The sequence below is a fragment of the Molossus molossus genome, unplaced genomic scaffold (assembly GCF_014108415.1).
Source record: "Molossus molossus isolate mMolMol1 unplaced genomic scaffold, mMolMol1.p scaffold_m16_p_23, whole genome shotgun sequence".
Lineage (NCBI taxonomy): Eukaryota > Metazoa > Chordata > Mammalia > Chiroptera > Molossidae > Molossus > Molossus molossus.
The window spans coordinates 9,760,740-9,785,183 of record NW_023425359.1 but is presented as its reverse complement, the minus strand read 5'-3'; the positions used below and the strand labels follow the sequence as shown (position 1 = coordinate 9,785,183).

General features: G+C 40.9%; 2 protein-coding genes across 2 annotated transcripts in view; both read left to right on the top strand.

The window, feature by feature from the left end:
• The window catches only part of OPN3 (opsin 3), a 45,718-nt gene that overhangs the window by 458 nt on the left and 20,816 nt on the right, over window positions 1–24,444 (top strand). The window lies entirely within an intron of this gene.
• Window positions 6,841–9,168, top strand: CHML (CHM like Rab escort protein). The gene has a single exon (XM_036277501.1). The coding sequence runs from the start codon at window positions 7,076–7,078 to the stop codon at window positions 9,032–9,034; it is 1,959 nt and encodes a 652-aa protein (XP_036133394.1). The 5' UTR covers window positions 6,841–7,075; the 3' UTR covers window positions 9,035–9,168.

Sequence of the window (24,444 nt, the reverse complement as noted above, 5' to 3'; positions counted from 1 at the left end):
TGCCACCCAGCCCACCTCGCCCCGGACCCCGACCTGCTTGGCGTCCCTCCCTCCAGCCTCCAGCCCTCCTGCCCCACGCTGTCCTCGACTCCTTCCCCGTGGCCGCCCAGCTCCCCGCGCCGACCCTGCACCCCACCTCATCAGCAGCTCCAAGTCCTCATAGCTCTGTCCAGTCGCCTCATTTCTGTCTGCACCTCCTCGTATAATTAATTCAACAGGGCACGAAACGACAGCCTTTACGCTTTGAGGAAAGAAACGAGGGACTTTAGAGTCAGAGATTCAAGAATAAAAGTGATGAACTCGTGGGAATTGGAGAGGGTGATGAGATTTAATTCATACACTGTTTGTTTCCTAAAATGAGAAGGTAGAAACCGTACAGAGCACCAATGTGTAATTAAAAAATATTTGTGCATCAGTCATTTTTAACATTGGACTGCTTCCTAGGAAGTGAGCTTTTTCAGTCAGGTCCTCAGGGTGCAGACTGGCATGTGCCCTGTAAGCAATTTTGACTCTATTTTCCTCCTTGTAGGTTCCAACGCACCAAAATCTAGGGTGAGATTGATTACAAGTGACTCAGAGAATCCCAATTCAGATGAACAGAATATTAGCTGTGCAGCCAGTCGATATTATTAAAGTAGAACTTGATTATTAATTGAAGACTTGTTTCAAAAGTACTCCTAATCCTTGCGGAAGATTTAAATCTCACTGGGACTTGACATTTTGAAGGGTGATCCACTCAGCATATCACTGAAGATGTGATTTTCTAAGCTTGGGAAAGGATCTTTTCTGAGTGTTCTGGTAATGATTTGAAATAGAAATATGTATTTCTCAGGTGTTAAGGTTTCTTTTTTTTAAAAAAAATCCTCAAATCTATTTCTACTTTATTACTGTTTTATCTTGGCAGGTTTTTCTTTTTAATGGAAAATTCATTCTCAAGGTTATTGGGAAAACTGAAAAATGAAAGAATAGTTAAGAAAAAGTGTTTAAAAATGAGAAAATACTTGCATTGTCACACAGCAAAATATATTGCAGATCAGTAGCAACTAAAATGTCATGATGCTGGCAGAAGAATTAAGAACCAAATCTATGCATAAATGAGGATTTGATAAGTTAGAAAGATGACATTTCAAATTAGTTGGAGGAAAGTCAAAATAATTAAAGATGTGGCTTTTGAACAATTAACTCACTTGGAATAAAGTAATCTCACACTGCATACAAAGATAAACACAAGATGGATTAAAAACTTTAATATATAAAGTTTTAAAAATTGAAAAACTGAAAAGAATTTTTTAAAAGGAAAGCAGATGATAGATTTGAGTACCTAGAAATAAAAGTTTCAGCAGGACGAGAGACAGTTAAAGGCAAATGACAGATTGGGATAAAGTACTCAGAATACATGCATAACCGAGTCCTAATGTCTGGTACACGCACAGACTCTATTGAGCAGTGAGTAAGCCAACCAATCCAGTGGGAGACCAAGCAAATTATATGATGGATTATCCAGAGGAGAAATACAAGTGGCTAGTAAATATGAAAAAAATACTCAAGCTCAGAGGGAATCAGAGAAAATGAAAGAAAAGCAATGAAATACATTTTTTTTTTTTTCATAAGCTACATTGTATCTGTCAGGCTGGGAAAATTGTGCTGGAAAAAATGAGGGAAAATATTGGTTCTCTTGAGCTCTGTTAGTAAGAATGCAATTTAATACAATATGAGGAGGGTTTTTTTTTTTTATTGCTTAGCTCAATTAAAAATGCATAAATTCTTCATCCTAGAAATTTTATGGAGGTTTCTACTCCAGGAAAATATTAGTATACATTGATAAAGACAGATCCACTGTTTGTAGCATAGTTTCGATCCGTTTTGAATTTCTATCTATCTATCTATCTACCTACCTACCTACCTACCTACCTACCTACCTAACGAGAGAAGTAAGGGTCCAAGTTCATTTTTTTGCATGTGGATGTCCAGGTTTTCCAGCACCATTTATTGAGAAAACTGACCTTTAACCATTGAGTCTTGGCACCCTTGTCAGAAATCAATTGACTAGATATGTGAGCATTTATTTCTAGGTTCTGTATTCTATTCTGTTGATCTTTGTACATCCATCCTTATGACAGTACCACACTATTTTGTTTACTGTAGTTTTGTAGTAAGTTTTGATAAGAGGAAGTGTGAGTCCTCTTTGTTCTTTTTCAAGATTGTTTTGGCTTGTATATAGGTTTTCTTTTCTTTTTTTTTTTTATCCTCACCCGAGGACATTTTTCCATCTTTTGTTCAGGTAGAGTGGGAGGGAGAGAGAGGAACAGAGAGAGAGAGAAACATCGACGTGAAAGGAACACATCGAGTGGCTGCCACCCGCATGACCGACCAGGGCTGGGGACAAACTGCAACTGAGGTACGCGCCCTTAGCGGGAACCGAACCCGGGTCTCTCTGGACCACAGGCCGACGCTCTAACCGCTGAGCCAAACCGGCCAGGGCTATAGGTTTTATTAGATGTCCATTATCAGGTTAAGGAGTTCCCTTCTCTTCCTAGTTTGCTGAGAGTTTTTATAATAAGAATTTTGTCAAAAGCATTTCCTGCGTCTATTGAGGTGATCTCATGGTGCATTGCACTTGGCTTTGAATGTTAAACCAATACTGAATTCTTGGGATAAAACCACTTAGTTATGATGTATTATCCTTTCTATACGTTGTTGGAATCTGTCTGTCAAAGCTTGAGTAAGAATTTTTACTCCTATGTTCATGAGAGATATTGGTGTTAATTTTCTTTTAATGTCCTTTTCTGTTTGGTTATCAAGTAATGCTGGAGCTACAAATGCAGATCGTTCATTCCTCTTAGGTTTTCTGGAAGAGTTTGTGTAGAATTAGCGTTACTTTATTATTTTCTAATTTCCTAAAATGGAAGCGTAGATAGATTTTAGGTTGTTCTTTTCTAAGATAAGCAGTTAATGTCATAAACCGCACTTCAACTACTGCTTTGGTTGCATCCCACACATTTTGATGTTATATTTTAAGTTGTGTTCAATTTCAAATAGTTTCATTTTCCCTTGAGATTTCTTCTTTGACCCCTCTAGCAGCATTTTCTTTAATTTTCGAGTGTTTGGAGGTTGTCCTGTCATTTTTCATTGATTTGTAATTTAGTTCCATTATAATCAGAGAATACACTTCTGTTGTAAATTTATTAAGATTTGTTTTATGGGCACAGGTTCAGTGGTACTAAAAGTTCTGATTTCCTTCTGCCACTGCCCTACCACAAGATGCTCCAGATGTTCTGCCGAGGACTTTGGTTGCATTCAGGGGGACAGACAGGAGGGAGAAAGCTCTCGAACACCCAAACCAGCTTCATGTTCTGTCCTCATCCCTGTGGGTACCCCTTGGGTCCACCCAACCCACTGCCCTGGAATGCCCTAGTCTCCGCAAGTCCCACTGCCAGGCTGGGCAAAGATGCCATGTTTTTTGAGAACAAAATCTTTGTAGCACTACCAGATTTTCTTCTTCACCAACCTCCTATTTTGACAAAGTGAAATATTTGTTATGTTTCATTTTATGATATTCTGAAGGAAACAGTCCTAGAAATCATGGTTTCATTTATAATTTCTTTAGTGATTCTGTTACTCTAATTTGACCTGTCCCTCCCCAGTAATCATTAATTGGAGAATTTCACCTGTATAAAGAGCTGAAACTTTGAGTAGGCTATAAGTATATGTAGGTGGTGGGTTAGAGGGCCGTATGATCACACTCTTTATATTCATTTTAAATACCTGCCAGGCCATGTTTTAGGCTGAGCTAAGCTTTTATTTATATATATATATATTTGTTGTTGTTAGAGAGAGACGGGAAAGGAGAGGGAGAGAGAGAGATAGAAGCATTGATGAGAGAGAACATCGGAGAGAGAACATCGATTGGCCACCTCCTGCATGCTCCCCACTGGGGATCAGGCCCATATCCTGGGCTTGTGTCCTGACCGGGAATCGAACTGGTGACCTCTTGGTGCATGGGTCGATGCTCAACCACTGAGCCACAGTCACCCGACTAGGCTGGGCTAAGCTTTAAAAAGAGTGATTCAAGCCAAGCCTAAAGTGTCATCAGCAATGCTCCTTGGGATAAGCAATGGGTGTTTGGTCATAGACATTAAAGTTCTTATTTCCAAGAAGTGCTTTTTCTATGCTAGGAAATTCTATTTCTATCCCAACCCTGTGCCTGGGAGTTTGGAAACAGAGGTTTATTGAGTTATTTATTATGATCAGCTTTCAGTCTCTTACTCAGCTCTTTCCTTCGAGTCTCCTTATCTCTGCCGTCCCTTTTTTCTCTTTATCATCCCTACTCAGATCCCATCCCAATCAGAAGGCATATTGTTCTAAGGCTACTAGAAACGTTCACCGCTTGGTATTTTCCCTGATGACTGCCTTATTTCTCTAGGCATTTAGTTTGTGTTTTCAACCATGGCTATCTCTGTGAATCAGAGGTAAAGACTCTAGGGTAAGGGGTGAAGACTTGTTTGAACCTTGGGAGACAAGTCAAGTAGCAGGGTTAGAGTGGCGCTGAAAACATTCTTAGCAAAGATCAAGAATGTCTTTGCCTGGAGTCCGTTGTAAGAATTGTGCTTCTAGATTAGAGTTGAAGATGGCGAAAGGGAGGGTGCTTTCCCTTTGTTATCCCTGAGCAAGAACTAATTAACTATGAAGCATGGAAGGGGAGGAAATTAAAAATGCGGAAGTGGCTGCTAGCTCCGGAGGCTCTGGAGAGGCTGCTCTGCCACGGGGAAGACCCCTGGCCTGATGGTGGGAGAGTGCGTCCTACTCTTGACCTGTGGCTAACTCACTGTGTGCACTTTCCTCCACTTAGTCCCTTCAGCCATCATATCATCTCTACGATGGGATACTTGAGCTAAATCATCTTCAAGGTTGTCTCGTCCTACTTGCTGTGTATTGAGGGCTCCTTTGCTTGTAGGGTAGAAGGTGCCTGGTGTTAGCATTTTTGGCTAACATTCTCTTTTCTTACTCCCATCCTCAGCTCTGTCCCCTTCTTATTCAAGAATAAGTACACACTGTGCTTATACTTCTTCAGAGACCCCCATGGGAAGAAGTAGAATAAGTAAGGAAGAAGGCAGAATAAGTGAGACATACTGACATATATGAGGGGGTCAGACAACTACTTCGTTCTGTGCTCAATTCCTGGTTTCTTAGGGCATGTTGAAAACAGGTGGAGTCCCTGATACTCCTGAGGCAGAGGCTTCGACTAGACAGGACAGTTCAGATGGCCATGTGAGTAGAAACTGACCAGTCAGCTCAGTGAACTACTCAATTTAAGTTCTGATTGAATGCCTTGTTTTACAGATGTCTAAGATAATTAGTCATCTTAGCCAAGGTAGGGTCTAGATTTTAGTAAGTTTACTGTTGGGGAATCTTAAGAGCTTATAGTGTTGTCACCCTTACTGTGCAGGGATGAATGATAGCAAAGCCCCTAGCATGTGTCGTTTGTTGGCCTAAAGATTTCCAGGTGAATGTACCTTTCGCCCTCCGGGCTGCCTCACCTCTGGCCACACCAAGTGCCACACAGGTATTCTACTCGTGGAACATAACCAGTGTCATGTCTGCAGTTAACAGGAGGGCTTTTCTTCGCTACCACTTCCTACCCTGCCAACAACAAGAACAACAAACAACATGTTAATATAGACAGAGGATATTTAGACCTTTATCTCAGGAGACAAAGATTGAGGATCACAGAACCAGAGTCTGGCAAAATGCAAGTCACCCTATTCAAATAGAAGTAGGTGTTTTTATATTAAATTATTTTAACATGTAAACCCAGGAATCTTCCTTTTTAACTTACACCTAAAAAACACACACATGCATATGTACATTCATATGAAGATTTGTTATAAATACATTTTCCCTTCAATAGACCTATTCTTTTGAGCACTGAAATATTTTTTAAAATGCCAGTTATTTTACTGAATCAATGCTTTTGTAATAATCTGGTTAATTTAGTTGAAATAGTCTCATGTTTCTACCACAAGATCCTTAAGGGTGGGTGGGGTGTGGAAAAGTCTTTGATCCAGCTGTCCTAGAATCACCCACAGACTGTACTGGGCCCGGGATATTCCTCATCACGACAATGTGCCCATCATATACAGTCTGTTTCCGTAAATACAGTGGAGCCACACATTTCTTATCTAAGTGCATAGTCATGTATAGTTTTATTCAAATACTAGTTTTGTTTTTTTTAAATATGTTTTTATTGAGTGTTTTAGAGAGAGAGGAAGGGAGAGAGAGAGAGATAGAAACATTGATGTGAGAGATATACATCGGTCGGCTGCCTCTTGCATGCCCCCTACTGGGGATCAAGGCCACAACCCCGGTATGTGCCCTGACCGGAACAGTGCCGGACCTCAGTCCATGGGATGACGCTCAATCCACTGAGCCACACTGGCTGGGCAATGCTAGTTTTCTTAAAAGCAGAGTTATAGAATTGTGTTATATTGATTCTTTATTTTGTGGGACATTGTTATATCCATTCTCCATTGAATTGCCTGATTTGAGGGAATCTGTCTCTATTGTTCATGTCCAAGAAATGAGAAAATATGTGAGAAATATTAAAAAATAATGACTAGCTTTAGTAGAGACTTGTGTCTTAATAACAAGTCAGGCTCTAGTGGACTGTAATTACTGTTGCATGAAATCCCTTTTAATATTGTTTACAATGGTATTTTTTGAATTTTCTTCTTTCACAGAAGAGTTCCAGTCACAAATGCACATATTGTGATGCATTTGGACAGTTACTTCTAAGATGTGATGCAGAAATGAAAACTACACATTCGTTTTAGTATGCTCAGATGTGATTAGATGCACTTAGATGTTTTTATGCTACTGACCTATAAGAAAAAAACAAACAAACAACTAAAAAGGGTAGCAGTACTGCTAGGACCTGCAGCCTTGATACTTCTGCGATGACCTGGGACCTCACAAGGAGAGATTTTGTTACAGCGTATTCACACCTCCTCTGAGCCCTCAGCCTAGATTCATACACATTTCCTTCACTGCCAGTCATCACCAGACACTGGCTCCCAGGATGGCAGACAGTCTCCCAACAGAGTTTGATGTGGTTATTATAGGGACAGGTTTGCCCGAATCCATCCTTGCCGCTGCATGTTCAAGAAGTGGTCAGAGAGTTCTACATATTGATTCAAGAAGTTACTATGGAGGAAACTGGGCTAGCTTCACCTTTTCAGGATTGCTCTCCTGGTTGGAGGAGTGTCAGCAAAACAGTGACACTGGGGACAAAAGTACTGCTGCTTGGGAAGGCCTGATCCACGAAACAGAAGCAGCCATCACTCTTCGTAGGAAGGATGAGACCGTTCAACACACAGAAGTGTTCTGCTATGCCAGTCAGGGTATGGATGACAATGTTGAAGAGATTGATGCTTTGCACAAGAATCCTTCCTTGGTAGCGTCTGGTACCCTCACTGAACCTCTGGATTCTGCATGCCTATCTGAAGAAATGCACTCATACGTTACTACCCACGAAATGCCTGCCAAGGACACTCCAAAAAACGATGGGGCCATTTTACTAGAAGTAACTGATGTAGAGGGAACTCCGGCCAAAGAAAAATCTTGTGGAGATAAAACTTGTATGCACACAGTTTCAGACGGAGATAAAGGTGAAAACAAACCCACAGAAGAGGACAACACTGAGCAACCAAGGAGAAGAAGGATCACTTACTCTCAAATAGTTAAAGAAGGCCGGAAGTTTAATATTGACTTGGTATCAAAGCTGCTGTATGCTCAAGGCTCGCTCATTGAGCTTTTAATCAAATCCGGTGTGAGTCGTTACGCTGAATTTAAAAACGTCACTAGGATTCTCGCATTTCGAGACGGGAAAGTAGAGCAGGTGCCTTGTTCCAGAGCAGATGTCTTTAACAGCAAAGACCTCACCATGGTGGAAAAGAGGATGCTAATGAAGTTTCTCACATTTTGTCTAGACTATGAACAACATCCTGATGAATACCAAGATTTCATACAGTGTTCCTTTGCAGACTACTTAAAAACTAAAAAATTAACCCCCAACCTCCAACACTTTGTGTTACACTCAATTGCAATGACAGAGTCATCCTGTACCACAGTAGACGGCCTTGAAGCAACAAAGCACTTCCTTCGGTGTCTTGGACGGTTTGGCAACACTCCATTTTTGTTTCCCTTGTACGGCCAAGGAGAAATTCCCCAGTGCTTCTGCAGGATGTGTGCAGTTTTTGGTGGAATCTATTGTCTTCGCCATCAAGTGCAATGCCTTGTAGTTGACAAAGAGTCTGGGCGTTGTAAAGCGTTTATAGATCACTTGGGTCAAAGAGTAAAGGCTGAGCATTTTATCGTGGAGGACAGCTACCTTGCTGAGGAAGCGTGCTCAGGTGTGCAGTACAGGCAGATCTCCAGGGCAGTGCTCATCACAGATCAGTCTGTACTAAAGACAGATTCCGACCAGCAGATTTCCATCTTGGTAGTGCCTCCAGCAGAACCACACACGTGTGCTGTTCGTGTCACTGAATTATCTTCTTCAACCATGACATGCATGAAAGACACCTATCTGGTACATCTCACCTGTTCGTCTTCTAAAACAGCAAGAGAAGACTTAGAACCAGTGGTGAAGACATTATTCACCCCATATGCTGAAACAGAAATAGACAAGGAAGACCTTACAAAGCCAAGACTCTTGTGGGCTCTTTATTTTAATATGAGAGATTCCTCAGGGATCAGCAGGAGCTCGTACAATGGCTTACCTTCCAATGTTTATGTCTGCTCTGGGCCTGACTGTGGGCTGGGAAATGAGCACGCAGTCAAGCAAGCTGAGACCCTTTTCCAGGAGATCTTTCCAGGAGAAGAATTCTGCCCCCCAGCTCCAAACCCAGAAGACATTATCTTGGGTGGCGATGATAAGCAACCAGAAGCTCCTGGAAACAATATAGCAATGGCCAAACAAGGATCCTCCGAAGGAAGCAAAAACCTAGAAAGCCCAGGGAAGCACCTTCAAAATTAGCAAAAAAGGAAACTGGAAATGCTACTTTGGGCCTTCGTCCTAGCACCAGAATATTCTCATTTCAAGGACAGTTTCCTATATGAGTAACTAGTAGTGGTTATATAAGTACTATGCAGGTGTTCACTTTAATTCTGTTTGAGCCATTCAGTCATTGGATATCTTTGTCAGCTTATCAGTAACTGACCTATTAGTTATTGGACTATTTTTGTTTGTTTCAGAATGTATTCCATGATCCAGGATCTTAAACCGGGTTAGCTTTATTTTAGCATTGGGTGTATATGTGAGGGTTCCATGTTAGCAACTGTGCTTAAAGGAAGGTAATATTGTACCAGCTAATGACCTTCAGATGTTATTCTTGTCTACAAAGACAGTGTCTAAAGAATATTTTACTTTGCAGCTATTATAGTTGCTACCACCTGAATAAAACACACACACTGTAGGTTATGTGGGTCTTTTGTATAATATAAATATATGCATACATGACAGCAATAGCACTTAATGCAAGTGCCAATATAAAATACATTTGTCTAATCAGAATATTAGCTTTGCATGATTCTTTATTTGTGAAGGTCTGATGTTTACAATAGGTCTTCCTGTTGAATTTTCCTACTATACCCTTGTAACCCAGGAGGCGATGTCACCATCACAATCTTCTACATTAGAAAAAGTGCCAGAGAGTTCAGCTACTTGCTGAAGAGCTCATTCGTGGGAGGTTCATTCAAGTAAAATCTAGGGAACGAGATTCGTTCCAATTTGATATTTCAGGAAATTTCTGTAGAGCCCTGCTTTGGCACCTAGAAGAAAAGAATTTCTAACCAGTAACTCAGGCGAAAAGAAAAAATAAACTGTAAAAGAGACATCAGAATGACTGTTCTGCAATTCCTAAGGAGACAGGTGAGTCCATTTCAGCCGGGGCTTGACACGCAGAGCTTCCTCAGTGAGGGTGACCATTCCCCTCCTTGGCTCGATGACTGCAATTAGCAGCACCACCTGCAACTGGCAGGAGTGAACGGCAGGATTTACCACGTCCCCTCGGTTGTGTCCCAGCACAGATAGTGACTAACCACCTTCATTATAGCTTCTGCCTCTTGGTTATTATCTATCTAGACCCTAGATTCTAGAGAATAGAAATACCTGTTTTTTCTAGAAGCACAAAGCTGTAAAGCTGTTGTGAGCCCAGTGGTGAAAGCCTGTCATCCCATTTGCATTCCTCAGTCAGAAGGGATCTGGGAGGGGCGAGCCCTTCTAGAAGCTTCTGTTCTGGAATGAGCCCTTGCTGTGTGCTTACCACGCTCTCATGACCACGTCTCCACCGTGAGAGGCAGGTGGCCCCGAATACACCTTTAAAGAGAAGATAAAGACTTAATGAAAAAGGATTTAAGATGATAAATGAAATGGAGGTGAAGGCAATCCAGACCTATTGAAAAACATGTCAATTTCAACGTGAACATTATTCATAAGAATTTGAGAAAAGGAACAGGGAGAAGTTGCAGAAGACGGCAGAGTCGAACATAGTGGAAACAGGAAAGACGTTAAACCAGGCCAAAGCGAGGGTGATTCTAAAAACTAACAAAATAAATATTTCACTTTCTATGTGAATATAAAATAAATCAGAAATGATAAAATTTATAACCAATACAAATCCTTGAAAGTGTAGGGAATATAACCTCGTATACTTTTCTGATGAGTTGGAGTTATTGGTGTAGTTTTTCAAATGTTCAGTGAATAATGTCTATGTGTCATGAAATGATTTGGTAATGTCTGAGGCAAATATGGCCTCGCTACTAAAAGTCAAACATTTTGAAAAGGGTCTCATTCTGAACAGATGCAAAATAATACACAACAAATAAAATGCAGGCATACCTCACTTTATCACACTTCACTTCATGGCACTGTGTAGATGATGTGTATTTTAACAAACTGAAAGTAAGCCCTGGCCGGTTTGGCTCAGCAGTTAGATTTTCGGCCTGTAGACCAAAGAGTCGTGTGTTTGATTCTGGTCAAGGGCACGTACCCCGGTTGCAGTTCATTCCTGGCCCTGGTTGGGTAGTGCAGGAGGCAACCAGTTGATATGTCTCTCTCACATTGATGTTTCTCTCTCTTTCTCTCTCTCTCCCCCTCTCTTCCTCCTTCCCTCCCTCCCCCACTCCCTCCTACTCTATCTAAAGATAAATGGAAAAATATCCTGGGGTGAGGATTAAAAAACCAAAAAAACCAAAACCAAATTGAAAGTAAAACCCTCCACCAGCAAAAAGATTCTGACTTGCATTTTTTAGCAATGAAGTATTTTTGTAGGCATAATGCTGTGCACACTTGATAGACTACAGTATAGTATAAACATAACTTTTTTATGCACTGGGAAACCCAAAAATTCAAGTAACTTCACTTTATTGCCATATTCACTTTACTGTATATAACTGAATCCACAGTATTTCTGAGGTATGCCTGGAATTAGTTACTATGAGTCAGGATTCTAAGGTCAGTGTTCAACAGAGTAAAATAGTGAGAAATTCAAACTGTTAACTACAGATATTTTTAAAAATCTGAGTAACATCATCTTTAATTATTTCTGATAATAATTTTGTTGGTTTCTCACAGTGTGATAATTACTTAAAAATCAAGAACTAACATTATTCATATTGGGGAAATATTTAGGAAACCTCTCTCAAGCAGAAATCAAACAATCTTGATACCGTTTTTATTTACATATGGTTGAAGGAGCGTGTTGTAATAAAACTTTATTGAGCATTCACAAAATGAGAAAGACAAGGAAAGAAAGCAGCACTATAACATGGCTGCATAACCAGGGAAACCTGTAATGTGTGAACATACAATAAAAGACTTAGCTCGGGAAGTTTCAGGATACACAATCTAAAAATTAATCTCATTTCTAGATTCCAACAGTGATAAGCTAAAATTTTTGAAGTGTTTGGATATTAATATATACAAGCTGTTTAAAGAAGGTTATACAGCTCCATTGGGATAAATGAAGAGAGATGCCTACATAGAAGCAGGTTGAAGGAACTGCATCCTAGTGTGATGGAATAGAAGGAAATACAAGCCTGAAAACCAAAATTGGAATCCTCCCCTCTCTACTTACCAGTTGTATAGTCCTGGGAAAATTACTCCTAGATCCCATCTCATCATCTGCAAAATAGAAATAATACTTTGCAGAATTATTCTGAGGATTAAATTAATGTACTCAGAATGTCCAAAGGAATGGCAATAGGTGACATTCGTATGTAGATTTATGACATTGCCACTGAACATGCCAAGTGGATGCTTTAGATAATTTGACAGAATTGTAATAAATTATTTAGGAAAATATGCAAGCAAAGATAATGTCTTTTTAACATATAGGAGTCTTATACATTAAATTCTTAAAAAGGTGCTAGTAAGCAACCTTTCTAAATATACTCTGTACTGACTAGGAAGAGTAAGACTAATAAGCCAATTGGAAGGGAATGAGTACATAATAACTGCTGGGGGACAGGTTAGATGGTTTCTAAAAAAGAAATTAGATCCAAATGATCTAATAACAATTCCAAATGAATTAAAATGTTAAATATGAAGGTAAAAATAAAAACTACGATTCTCAACCCAATAATGGTACAAAGGAAACTTTGTAGCAATGAAAATCATTATTGACAGGTAGATGAGATTAACTAAAAGAAAAATGAAAATCTAAATAGGAAAAAGATGGAATAAAAGACGGGATTTTAAAAAGCTACTTGCATTATATATGGATCCAGTACTTAATATATTTTAAAAGGGAAGTACAAATCCATAATGTTTTCTACTCTTTACTAGCAAATTTATTAAAAGGATCGGTACAAATGTGAAAATGCAAATAAAAGTAAATTCTTTGAATAATATTCAAATTTCCTATTAAAAATGCTAACTGAAAAAACCTTCGCCTAGTTCATGCTAGTAGCAAAAAAGTATTTCAGCTGCAAGTTCCTCATACCAGTAGCATTGTTATGTTAGTAGTTTTTAAAAAGGAACTATTTAGAAAAATATAATAAGAGCTCTATAACCAATCTATCTTTTGGTAGATCTAACTCACTTTGAGAGGCATACATCCAGGACAATAAAAGTAAAAAATTACTTGTATAACGATATTTCTAGAAAGTCCATTAATTCGAGTTTTTGTGTTTTGTTTTTTTTTTAACACCAATAAATAAAATTTTGTGTACTGCTCTCAAAAACTGTTATATAGTCATTAAATAATATTCATATGTGTAAAATTATATGGAAAAATGTTTCAATGAGACTCAAAGTGTTAGAGCATAAATTATATTTATTGATTATATGTACATTGAAAAGAATCAGAAGAAAAACATAGTTGGAATTTAACATTAAGAGTTTTTTTTTCTGTAAAATACTGATATGTGCAATGAAAATAAAAGATTAATGGTATAATCTGAATTGCTGAGAAATTATTGATTCCTTGGAAACTTCTAAAATTCTTTAAATTAAAAAATATATATATATTTAAAATGTTAAATATAAAAGTTAATCTCCAAAAATGTTGCTATAAAGTTTTATAGCTCTTGGTGGGAAACATTCTTGGTCAGAATGGATTTTGAATTATTTTGTATATTTTCTCAGTTAACCAGTGTTAAGAAATAAGAAGGTATATTGTGATGACACTTTAAAAAATTTTTTAATGGAAACCTCAGAGCCAAAAGTGGAAAAACTAGAAGTAATATTAATGCATTCCAGGACACCAGCATGAAGATGTTGCATAATAGTTAGAGTATGTTCCCAAATCCAACAATACCCTTCATTTGGGGTCTTGGAGGCCCAGGAAGTGATGGTTGGAGTTAGATTCCTAGAAGTGGCCAAGCCTGGGTCTGAGGAGTGTTTTCAGGGAGACTTGTGCTGAAGACAGATCTCAGGGCACTGAGGATGCTAGATGACCTTTCTTGTCAGCCCGAGAGACCCAAATCAAGGTGATTTAGTTCTAGAAATATCAGTTGAACATCACCTCTGGTTATCAATTGGCACTATTCTAGGGATTACAAGTAAAAAAAAGAATAAGACAGGTCCTCTGTTCCTGAGAACCATTCTCTTGGAGGAAATTCATACCTTTTACCTTAATGAGAACTAAGATGTTCTTCATCCATCATACTCCCCATTATAACTATCATCACCTTCCTCCAAAGAAAAGAAAAACAAAAGAACCTGGTCTATGATAGCATTCCTTTAAAGGGGTGCCTGACATTTTATTAGGCAGCTGGAAACAAGTAGCTTAAAAATTAAATGGTAGATTGGTCAATGAAGTCTGTGTCAGCTAACATTCAGTTAATTAAGAAGTTTCTGGCATTAACCAGAATTTTCTCTCTTGGCTGGGAAAGAAGTGAAGAGAATGTAAGGGCCTCAGAAGAGAGCTAGGGAACAGGAAGTGTGAAGAAACTGAAGGAAAGAAGGTCATAAGCAAGTTTCAAGACCAAGAAATCTGATTCAGATTACTTGGCAGGACAAATGGAAATCATGCTCTTCTTGCATTGAAGTAATTGCTTCCTTTTTGAGGATTTAAGATTTTTTAATTTTAGTATTTTTACCTTTATTATAATGAGGTATTGTTTCTAGTATCTCCCTTATCCTTTTAACCAACAACCAAACGTATTCATTCACATTTCAACAGCAGGGGACACAATACCTCCAGCCTTCTGTAAGGCTTGAGCAAAGAAGCCGAGTGATTCAATTGAAAGAATTTGACTCCAACATGAATATTATGACAGCTGTTCTGCTACAACATGTGTAGGAACACTGCCTTTTCTCCTGACAACTACATTTTTTTATGTGAACCTCAGAACAACTCTGTAAGGTAAGAAAGGGCCGGTATTTGTATCCATTTTACAGCTAGGACTTGCAGGAATTAGGTGTCTTGCCTGTAAGCATTCTGATCTGTTAATTAGAATTGAAATGTAACCTTTCTGCTTCGCCTTCATTACATAGAAGAATGCATGTCACGTAAATCACTATTTTAAAAGTGGTGGCTTCAAGCATTTTGGAGTACATTTCTTTTTCAACCAATAAAAAAGATCATCTATAAATTAAAATTTGTGTAATTAAAGTGGGTGGACTTAGGTTGGAAGAGGGAGAAGGCAGTTGATTATTTAAGCTCACACCTGAAATCAAAGCAAATTTTCTTTCTCTTTAAAAGTTTTTCTTAATTGATTTTAGAGAGAAAGGAAGGGAGAAGGAGAGAAACATCGATGAGAGATAGCATTGATTGGCCTCCTCCTGCACACCCCTCAGAATAAGGCCCACAACCTGGGCATGTGCCCTCACTGGGAATCAAACCGGCAACCTCTTGGTCAACGCTCAACCACTGAGCCATACCGGCCAGGAAAAGCAAATTTTCTTGATCCTGGTGTTTTATGTCAGGAACTTCATTTCTTTCTATATGAGATCTTTATTAATTCCTGCTGATGTCCTATAATTTTGGCATTTGCTTGTTGCTAAATATATATTTAACCCTTAATACACTCTGAACAATGGATATGAGTAAATGGATTCACAGTGAAGAAGGAAGGGCTTTGGATTCAGAGGTGCAGGGTAGACAAGATGTAGGAAGATAAATACCTGTTTGTAGTTCACTCGGAAGGAAATGTATCTTTAGACATTTTATAGTTTTAAAGAAATAGGAATCTCTGGGGACATTAGTGTAGTAGGTTTATGCCAATTTTTTTTTATAGGTCATGTAATTAAAAGGCCTTGAGCACCTCATTTCTGTTTGAGACTTTTTATTATTTTACTTATTCATCCCCATTCTTAAAAATAACAGAAATATTACTATTCCAGTATAGGGAAATATTATTTTTACATCATTATAAGTTAATTTTATTATATATGTGTTTATAGTTCAAGTTTTAAAATTTTAGCATTTTTATTGCCCATTATAAAGAAGATATTTGGGGGAAAGTATTGCCAAGGAAGATCAGGGAATCTTGTTTTTAGGCAATTAATTTAGTTGCTAATTTCCTAAAATGGTTTAAATGAAGTGATAGAGAAATGAGCTATATGTCCTCCTGTTCTTTGCCCCATTTTATGACCACATAGTATCCTTTGTAATGTTGCTGAAACATAAATATCAACCAGTGGTTATTGAACAGCAAAAACGAAGAGAACAACCCTGGAAGTAGTTGGCCGCGAGGTTGTGATCTTACACAAAGCCCGTGGGCGGCAGCTCTGTCCCCGGCTGCCCTGCCCCCCAGGCAGCCCCCGCGCCTCTTCTCTTCCCTGCCATCCCTTCCCCTTCCTCTCGCTCCAGGTTCCAACCCGAGCCACAGCGCCCGGGCAATCTCTGGGAAAATGTATCAACCACAGCCCTGCGTCCTCATATTATTGGTCCACGTGGTTTTAGAATAAGCCTATGTGAGTCAATAAAACTGCTTAAAAATAGGGAACATTTCAATAATCTGTAAGTCGTACCGTCTGATGACTAATTTTCTTCCATCAAGGCAGCGGTTCTCAAACCAGGGTGATGTGGCCCTTCTGGGGACATCTGACAGTGTCTGGAGACATTGTTGGTTGTCAGGACTGCCAGGGGGAGGGTGGGTTCTAGACACCCTACGATGACCAGGACGGCTCTCTGCCCCAAGAAAGAATGGTCCAGCTCCAAATGTCAGTAGTGCCGAGTTTGCGAAACTGCATTAAAGTAAAAGTTTTGAATGTTTATAATGAATCTGCTTTCCTTTTTTTTATGCTCCCCATTTAAAAAACAATCTTTTTTCCTTTATTGATATTAGAGAGACAGAGAGGAAGGGAGAGGGAGAATGAGAGAGAACATTGATTGGCCGCCTCCTGCATGTCCCCCACTGGGGATCAGGCCCACAACCTGGGCATGTGCCCTGACCGGGAATCGAACCGGCGACTTGGTGCATGGGTCGATGCCCAACCACTGAGCCACACCAGCTGGGCTCACCTTTTTTCCTTAATGTCTTCCGACTCCCTAAGGTCTTCTTGAACAGGTCTCTGTTGGTAGGAGCCACTGCGGCTGCTCCGTGTTCCCCACTCCCCGCCTCCCTCCCTCTCTGATCAGCAGGGCTTCCTCCTGAAGGTGATGCTGAAGCAAAACAAAGTTTAGAGAATTGGGGAATATTTTTCATTGTCAGATATAGATGAGAGATTTGGTCGTTTTTAAAAAAATCAGGCATCTCATCCAGAAACTGCAAAGCAGTTGTAGAAATGAAAGGATAATACCTTGTTTTGTTTTTGTTTGTGCTTTTTATAATATCCCCTTATTAAGTTTTAGAGGATGTTTTTCTATACCCTGCAAACAACTACCTCAGAATCAATGCAAGATATTTTAACATGCTGCTTTTTGGAGGGGTGCTGTTCACTACAGACCATGGGCAAATTAATCAAATTCCATGTATGTAATAACATCCTGGGTTCCAGAGAAGCCAATACAAGACTAAATAAACCGTCCATCATTGAACTGTATTCTCACAGCATATCCTTGTATAGATCTCTTCCTACCCAACATACAGGAGTTCATCTAGGGTTGTACTGTCCAGTTTCTCATGTGAAATGTAGTTAGTCCAGCCCTGGCCCGTTTGGCTCAGTGGTTGGAGCACCGGCCTGTGGACCAGAGAGTCCGGGTTTGGTTCTCGCTAGGGGCACGTACCAAAAAAAAAAAAAATGTAGCTAGTCTACATTACATGTAGGTATGAAATACACACCCTATTTTGGAGACTTAGTATGATGGAAATAATATAAAATATCTCACTAATAATTTTATGTTTATTCCAAGTTGAAGTGATAATATTTTAAATATGTTGGGTTAAAGAAAATGTTACTAATGGTATCTGTTTCTTTATAATTTTAAAAATGTGGCCACTAGAAAAATGTCACGTGTATGGCTCACGTTATATTCCTACTGGATAGCTCCGCTCTGGGGTGCCCGAGGAAGCCGGGAGTTGCTGGCATGGCAAATGCTGGGTAAATTTTCAAGTGGACTTCTCCATTATCCTCAGGCCCACCCCTTTATAGAAGCCCTCGGTGCTCTCCCCTCTCTCGGACCTCCTGTGGCACCGAGGTTTGGGTCTCGTTTGGCATTTCAAAAACAAATTTCGTATTTTGGTTCATGTTTTTATGTTGCCTTTTCCCCTTTACGCCAGGGACCGTGTCTGTGCTTCCCCAGCACCAAGCTCGGCAGGGCACGTCAGAGCCCCTTATGCACTGAAGGGGCTCACGCACCCCGGGGCAGACACAGCCGCGAAGCTGTGATGTGTCATCTCATTTACCAGAATGTGCCTACGTTTCGTGTGCACCCCGGCTTCTCTCTGCTCTCCAGGATATGAGGAAATTCCCTAGGAAGTGACAATAGTCTTCACTCCCCGCCCCTTTCACGATGAAACTGCCCCGCCCCCCAACAGGCTTCCCACTAAGGTTCCGGAGTCTTGGGGTCAGCCTGGGCCAGGCTGCTTAGATTTGTAACGGCTCCCTTTCAGACAACATCACCTTTTCTGAGTTGCTGCCTGTGGTTCTATAAAACGAGACATTATGATAGCTTTGGGGAGTATAAGAACCAGCAAAAGACAGGGGAATAGGTGGAGAGGAGTAAAATATTATGAAAGTCCGATATAAACTAGACAAGGTCCCTTCCTAGAGCCGGAGCCTTGTGTGACACAGCCTTTGGTGTCCCGTGGAATAGTGTTTTGTGAAGTGTTGACACAAGTGAACGGTCCGGTTCACTTTCTCTCACGTGGGGCCGATGGCAGAATCTGAGCACGGCCTCTGGACAGCGGGCGGAGAAGCCAGGAGAGGTTTAGGGCCCAGAATGACGCTGCTGGAAGTTTCCCTGACATTTTTCACGTCAAGGGACTTGGAATGTGGAAAATATAACAGGATTTGATGTAGAAAGAACTGTAAAGAACAAAAGATTGCAAACGTAAAAGGCGTGGTAGCACCGGTTTTGGGGTGTGTTCTGTGTGCCCGCCTGGGTGACCCTCCCTGAACGTCCACACGTGCACACTGGGCTCTGCTGGGGCGACTCTGTCTTCTTTAAATATGCAGAATTCTTACATAGGATGGAGGATGCCTAATCTAAGAATAAATGAACAGAGTGCAGGTATGCAAAACAATGTAACACGAAGAAAACCACGGACACCCTATGATGCATCTGAAAATCTTCTCGTTGAAGGGAATCACTCCACGGAACACTAAGGTCTGTAAATAGTTTCCAACCCTGTGCTGCTGGCTGGACAGGGACGCGGAGGTTGTGATGGGAACTGTGGCTGTGCTGTCCATCACTCTTCGGAACCTGAAGTAATCCACAGAGAAGTGACCTTCTGTTCAAACTGGTCACGTGGGCATTTGTGGAATCCTGTAGAGTAATAACTATCCATGTCCACTGTCTCGTTGTGAGCTGTCCCGTCCACCGTCCTCCCCTAACCAGCAGGGACACAAATATGGAGAGTTTCTAACGAGGCTCTATCCCAAGTTAGGGCACCCCTTCCCCTTGGTTATGGTGTGTGAGTTAAGTTAGGACACCCCTTCCCCTTGGTTACGGTGTATGAGTTAAGTTAGGACACCCCTTCCCCTTGGTTATGGTGTAGAGTTAAGTTAGGACACCCCTTCCCCTTGGTTACGGTGCATGAGTTAAGTTAGGGCACCCCTTCCCCTTGGTTACGGTGTGTGAGTTAAGTTAGGACACCCCTTCCCCTTGGTTATGGTGCATGAGTTAAGTTAGGGCACCCCTTCCCCTTGGTTACGGTGTGTGAGTTAAGTTAGGACACCCCTTCCCCTTGGTTACGGTGCATGAGTTAAGTTAGGGCACCCCTTCCCCTTGGTTACGGTGTGTGAGTTAAGTTAGGACACCCCTTCCCCTTGGTTACGGTGCATGAGTTAAGTTAGGACACCCCTTCCCCTTGGTTACGGTGCGTGAGTTAAGTTAGGACACCCCTTCCCCTTGGTTACGGTGCGTGAGTTAAGTTAGGACACCCCTTCCCCTTGGTTACGGTGCGTGAGTTAAGTTAGGACACCCCTTCCCCTTGGTTACGGTGCGTGAGTTAAGTTAGGACACCCCTTCCCCTTGGTTACGGTGCGTGAGTTAAGTTAGGACACCCCTTCCCCTTGGTTACGGTGCGTGAGTTAAGTTAGGGCACCCCTTCCCCTTGGTTACGGTGCGTGAGTTAAGGTAGGACACCCCTTCCCCTTGGTTACGGTGTATGAGTTAAGTTAGGACACCCCTTCCCCTTGGTTATGGTGTATGAGTTAAGTTAGGACACCCCTTCCCCTTGGTTACGGTGCATGAGTTAAGTTAGGACACCCCTTCCCCTTGGTTATGGTGCGTGAGTTAAGTTAGGGCACCCCTTCCCCTTGGTTACGGTGTGTGAGTTAAGTTAGGACACCCCTTCCCCTTGGTTACGGTGCATGAGTTAAGTTAGGGCACCCCTTCCCCTTGGTTACGGTGTGTGAGTTAAGTTAGGACACCCCTTCCCCTTGGTTATGGTGCACGAGTTAAGCAATTAACTGGACAAAAACACCTAACACTGTTAAATCACAGGCAAAGCAAAGGCAAACAGTCTAAACTGTTATCTGCCCAAATGGAACTGTAGGAAGGAAGACGAGGAGCCAGGTATGAAGCCAGAAAAGGCAGAAACTGAGGGCCTCTGATGGTAAAAACACCTACGGTACCAGGAGAGACTGTTATGATTTCCAAGCTACTGTGCAGATGCCACGGTAGCCCAGGAGGAGGGGACACACACGGCCAAGTCCCCTGTGCTCTACTACCTGTCACAGCTAACCGCCCCTGTCTCCACTATAAAGGATCACCAGATTCACGGGGGGACGCACTCCCCTTCCACTATGTATGAAGCACCAGTGGAGGGGACACGAGACAGAGCCCTGAACCAGCAGCACAAACATCTTGAGCCGTGAGAGCACCCAGACACTGCCCGAGGACCGGCTCGTTCCATCACCTTCTTCCGAGGAGTCTCTGGCCCTTTGGTTACGGGAGCTCCCGGTTCTCAGGGCACAGCGAGCATTTGGTGGCTCGTGTCCACATGGCAGTCAAAAACCGACCACAGTTTAAGCTACTTTCCTGAATCATAATTTTTTTTTAACCCATGGAAAGAGTTTTAACTCTTGTGCTGTGCTGGATTTCCTACGGAAGCGAGTCTCTGTGCAGTAAACATGAAGAACATGAAACTTGGTTCTGAATAACGAAAAAATTGTATTTGCTAAAGGGAGGGAAGCAGATAGGATAGAAGGAATCCTAGAACTAAGTTTCTGCCTTTGTAGACATGTGGTAAATGCCTGAATATGTGCACTCAAAACCAACCATCATTTGGTGTTTTGAAGCACTGCTGTTATGGATCAAATGGAAAGTGCTCATCCAATGGCTGAGAAATATTATTCAAATAAAGATGGCCATCCTAATTTTTCTTTAAATTCTTCAGCTTAAAAAAATAGTTGAGTTTAAAAAATGACCTTTCTTGATATCAAAGGTAGACACAGTCACAGACCATATGTAGTAGGTAGCAAATGGACTGGACATGCTTTCTGGAGAGCCTGCTTCACTAATGTAAAGTTTTTGATAATTGCCAAGCGGGAGTTAGAAATGAGTATAGCGCCCTGGCCAGTTTGGCTCAGCGCTTAGAGCGTCGGCCTGCGGTCCGGAGAGACCCGGGTTCGGTTCCCGCTAAGGGCACGTACTTCGGTTGCAGTTTGTCCCCGCCTGGTTGGTCGTGCGGGTGGCAGCCACGCGATGTGTCCCTTCACGTCGATGTTTCTCTCTCTCTCTCCCTTCCTCTCTCTCCCTCCCACTCTATCTGTACAAAAAATGGAAAAATATCCTCGGGTGAGGATAAAAAAAAAAAGAAATGAGTACAGCATAGCACGGACTGTGGAAGCAGGCTGTTTGACCTGAATTGTGGCTCTGTTATTCACTAGCTTGTGATGTCAGTGTTACTTACTCATTTTTTGCTTCCGTTTCTCATCTGTAAAATGGGGATGATAATATCTACATGTCTCACAGAGCTCTGAGGATTAAATAAAATAACGCAGGGAAACTGCTTAGAATGTTGCCTGACACACGTAGGAACTCTGTTAGTGGGCTGAAATTACCATTGCTCATTAAGTAAAAAGGGATGGGAAAGCTTACTCAACAAATAAACAGTGTCAAGATTTCAAAGAAGTGGTAACTCGCCTAAGGGAACAAGCTTTTTCAAACATATTAAATGGACTTCTTTCCTTTGATGTTGTTCAAATATGAGTGGAGGTCGCTAATTAGTAAAGAAGTGTCTTTATTAACCAACTTCAAACAGTTTTGTTTCCATTGCTATATGTGGACGAAAGTAATTAAACTGCATCTTTAGATATTTTCCAGAAGTCAATACATGCTTTCGAATGAAAAAAATTAGAATTTTCATTGGAAAAAATGTATACCCACTTAGTTTGGAAGATTTTACTGCATGGTCTGTAAGATATTACCTGCCACCAGGTGGGTTTTTACAGTTGCCCCATTTTCTAGGTGGAGAATTTGAAACACAAACTATAAAGTGGTTTGTTCAAAACCACCTAGAGCCCTGGCCGGTTTGGCTCAGTGGTTAGAGTGTCGGCCTGCGGTCTAGAGAGACCCCGGTTCGGTTTCCGCTAAGAGCACGTACCTCGGTTGCAGTTTGGCCCTGGTTGGTTCGTGCTGGTGGCAGCCACTCGATGTGTCCCTTTCTCGTCGATGTTTCTCTCTCTCTCTCTTCCTCTCTCTCCCTCTCCCTCCCACTCTATCTGAACAAAAACCAAAAAATCGTCCTCGGGTGAGGATTAAAAAAAAAAATCATCTAGAAAGTCCACAAATGAAATACATTATCTCCTAATCATCTTCGCTCCCAGATTTATTTCTCTCCCTTTCCTTTCAAAGTCAATGCAACACCATCCATTCACTTAGCGAAGCAAGTAATACAATATTTCATTTGACTCTTCTTTATTTATTCCCACATCCAACAAAGATTCACGGCGCGAAATTTATTGGCTCCTTCTCGTCTCTCCTTTCCAATGTCACTGCATTCATTCCAGTTCTCATCAGCATACTTGTATTTTTCCAGTAGGTTTTTCAATAACTAGATTTCTCTCCCCACAATTTTTCTTCCATAATGCAACCAGAGGGAGCTTTTCATAAGGAAATCTGCAAAAGTAAAACCAAAGGAAAATAAAATTCTCCAGAATCGTGGAGACATAAGACAACAAAAACATTTTAATGCTTCTTCAGAGCCCTTGTGATACATTTCAAAATCCTTGCTTGGCTTTTAAGGGTCTTCCTGAGAGAGTCCCTAGTCTTTTACTTCTCAATTACTAGAACTTTCTGCTTCTACCATATTGCATTATTTACAGGAATCCACACGGTACAAGCTCTCCATGTGTTTACAGAAGCGGTTCCCTCTTTCTAGAATAGAATTGAATGTCCTCCCCCCACACCCCCTTATTTGCCTGGTTCAAGTGTACTTAATGGTTAAGACTCAGGTGGTACCTGATTCCCAAAGAAAGTCTTTTCCTGTACTATTCTTCCCCAACTGTCAGCCTGGGAGTTTCTCCTTATACCCCTTTCCCTGGAATGGGAGCTCCTTGAAGGCCTGGACATGGTCATATTAACTTTTTAATCTAACACATAGGAATGAACTGATCTAGAATATGGTCCAAGCAATACCTATTCTAAGCATCTGTTCTGTTCGGTGTGAACTTGCTTACTGGGAGTCCAGACCACTGACTACTCAGTGTAGACATCTGCTGGCCAATGGGGGAAATGACTTTGTTCTGGAGCATTTGTACATATTATCACTAGAAAAAATGACCTCTGCTCATTTTTGTGCCTTTGCCAACTGTCTTCCACTATACTCAACTATTCAATAATAACAATACTTTTTGTGTTACTGTTTTAGTAAATACATTCATATTCTCATTTCATACACAGATAGTATTTGGTACAATGATTCCTATTTTACTGATGAGAAAATTGAGGTTCAGAGATGTTAATTAATTTTCCTCTATTATAGAATGCATCTCATTGTGTCATAATTATTTATCTCTCTGCTTATAATTCATCTCTTTTTCTATTGCCTAGCACAGTACCTGGTATGCTGTACGTGCATGGTATGTATTTGTTGATAAACGTAAATGAATGCATAATCGTCAAGTTACATCACAAAGAACTTCACTCAAACTGATACCTGCAGTTAACACTTGAATACCTCTTTTCACTTCTATGTTTTGTACACACCATATCCTTGGCCTTGAAATATCCTGACTTTTGTCAACTTGATAAACTTCCTCTCCTGCATTAATTCTAGTAAACATTGCCTTCTCTAAAACCCTTCCCCAGGTAGAGGTAAGTACTTCTCCATTGCATTCTCCAGCTTCCCAGACACAGCTTCAGTTTAGCACATTCCTGTAATCAT

Coding starts and splice junctions, on each gene's coding strand:
- CHML (XM_036277501.1), top strand. CDS start 7,076: ATGGCAGACAGTCTCCCAACAGAGTTTGATGTGGTTATTATAGGGACA.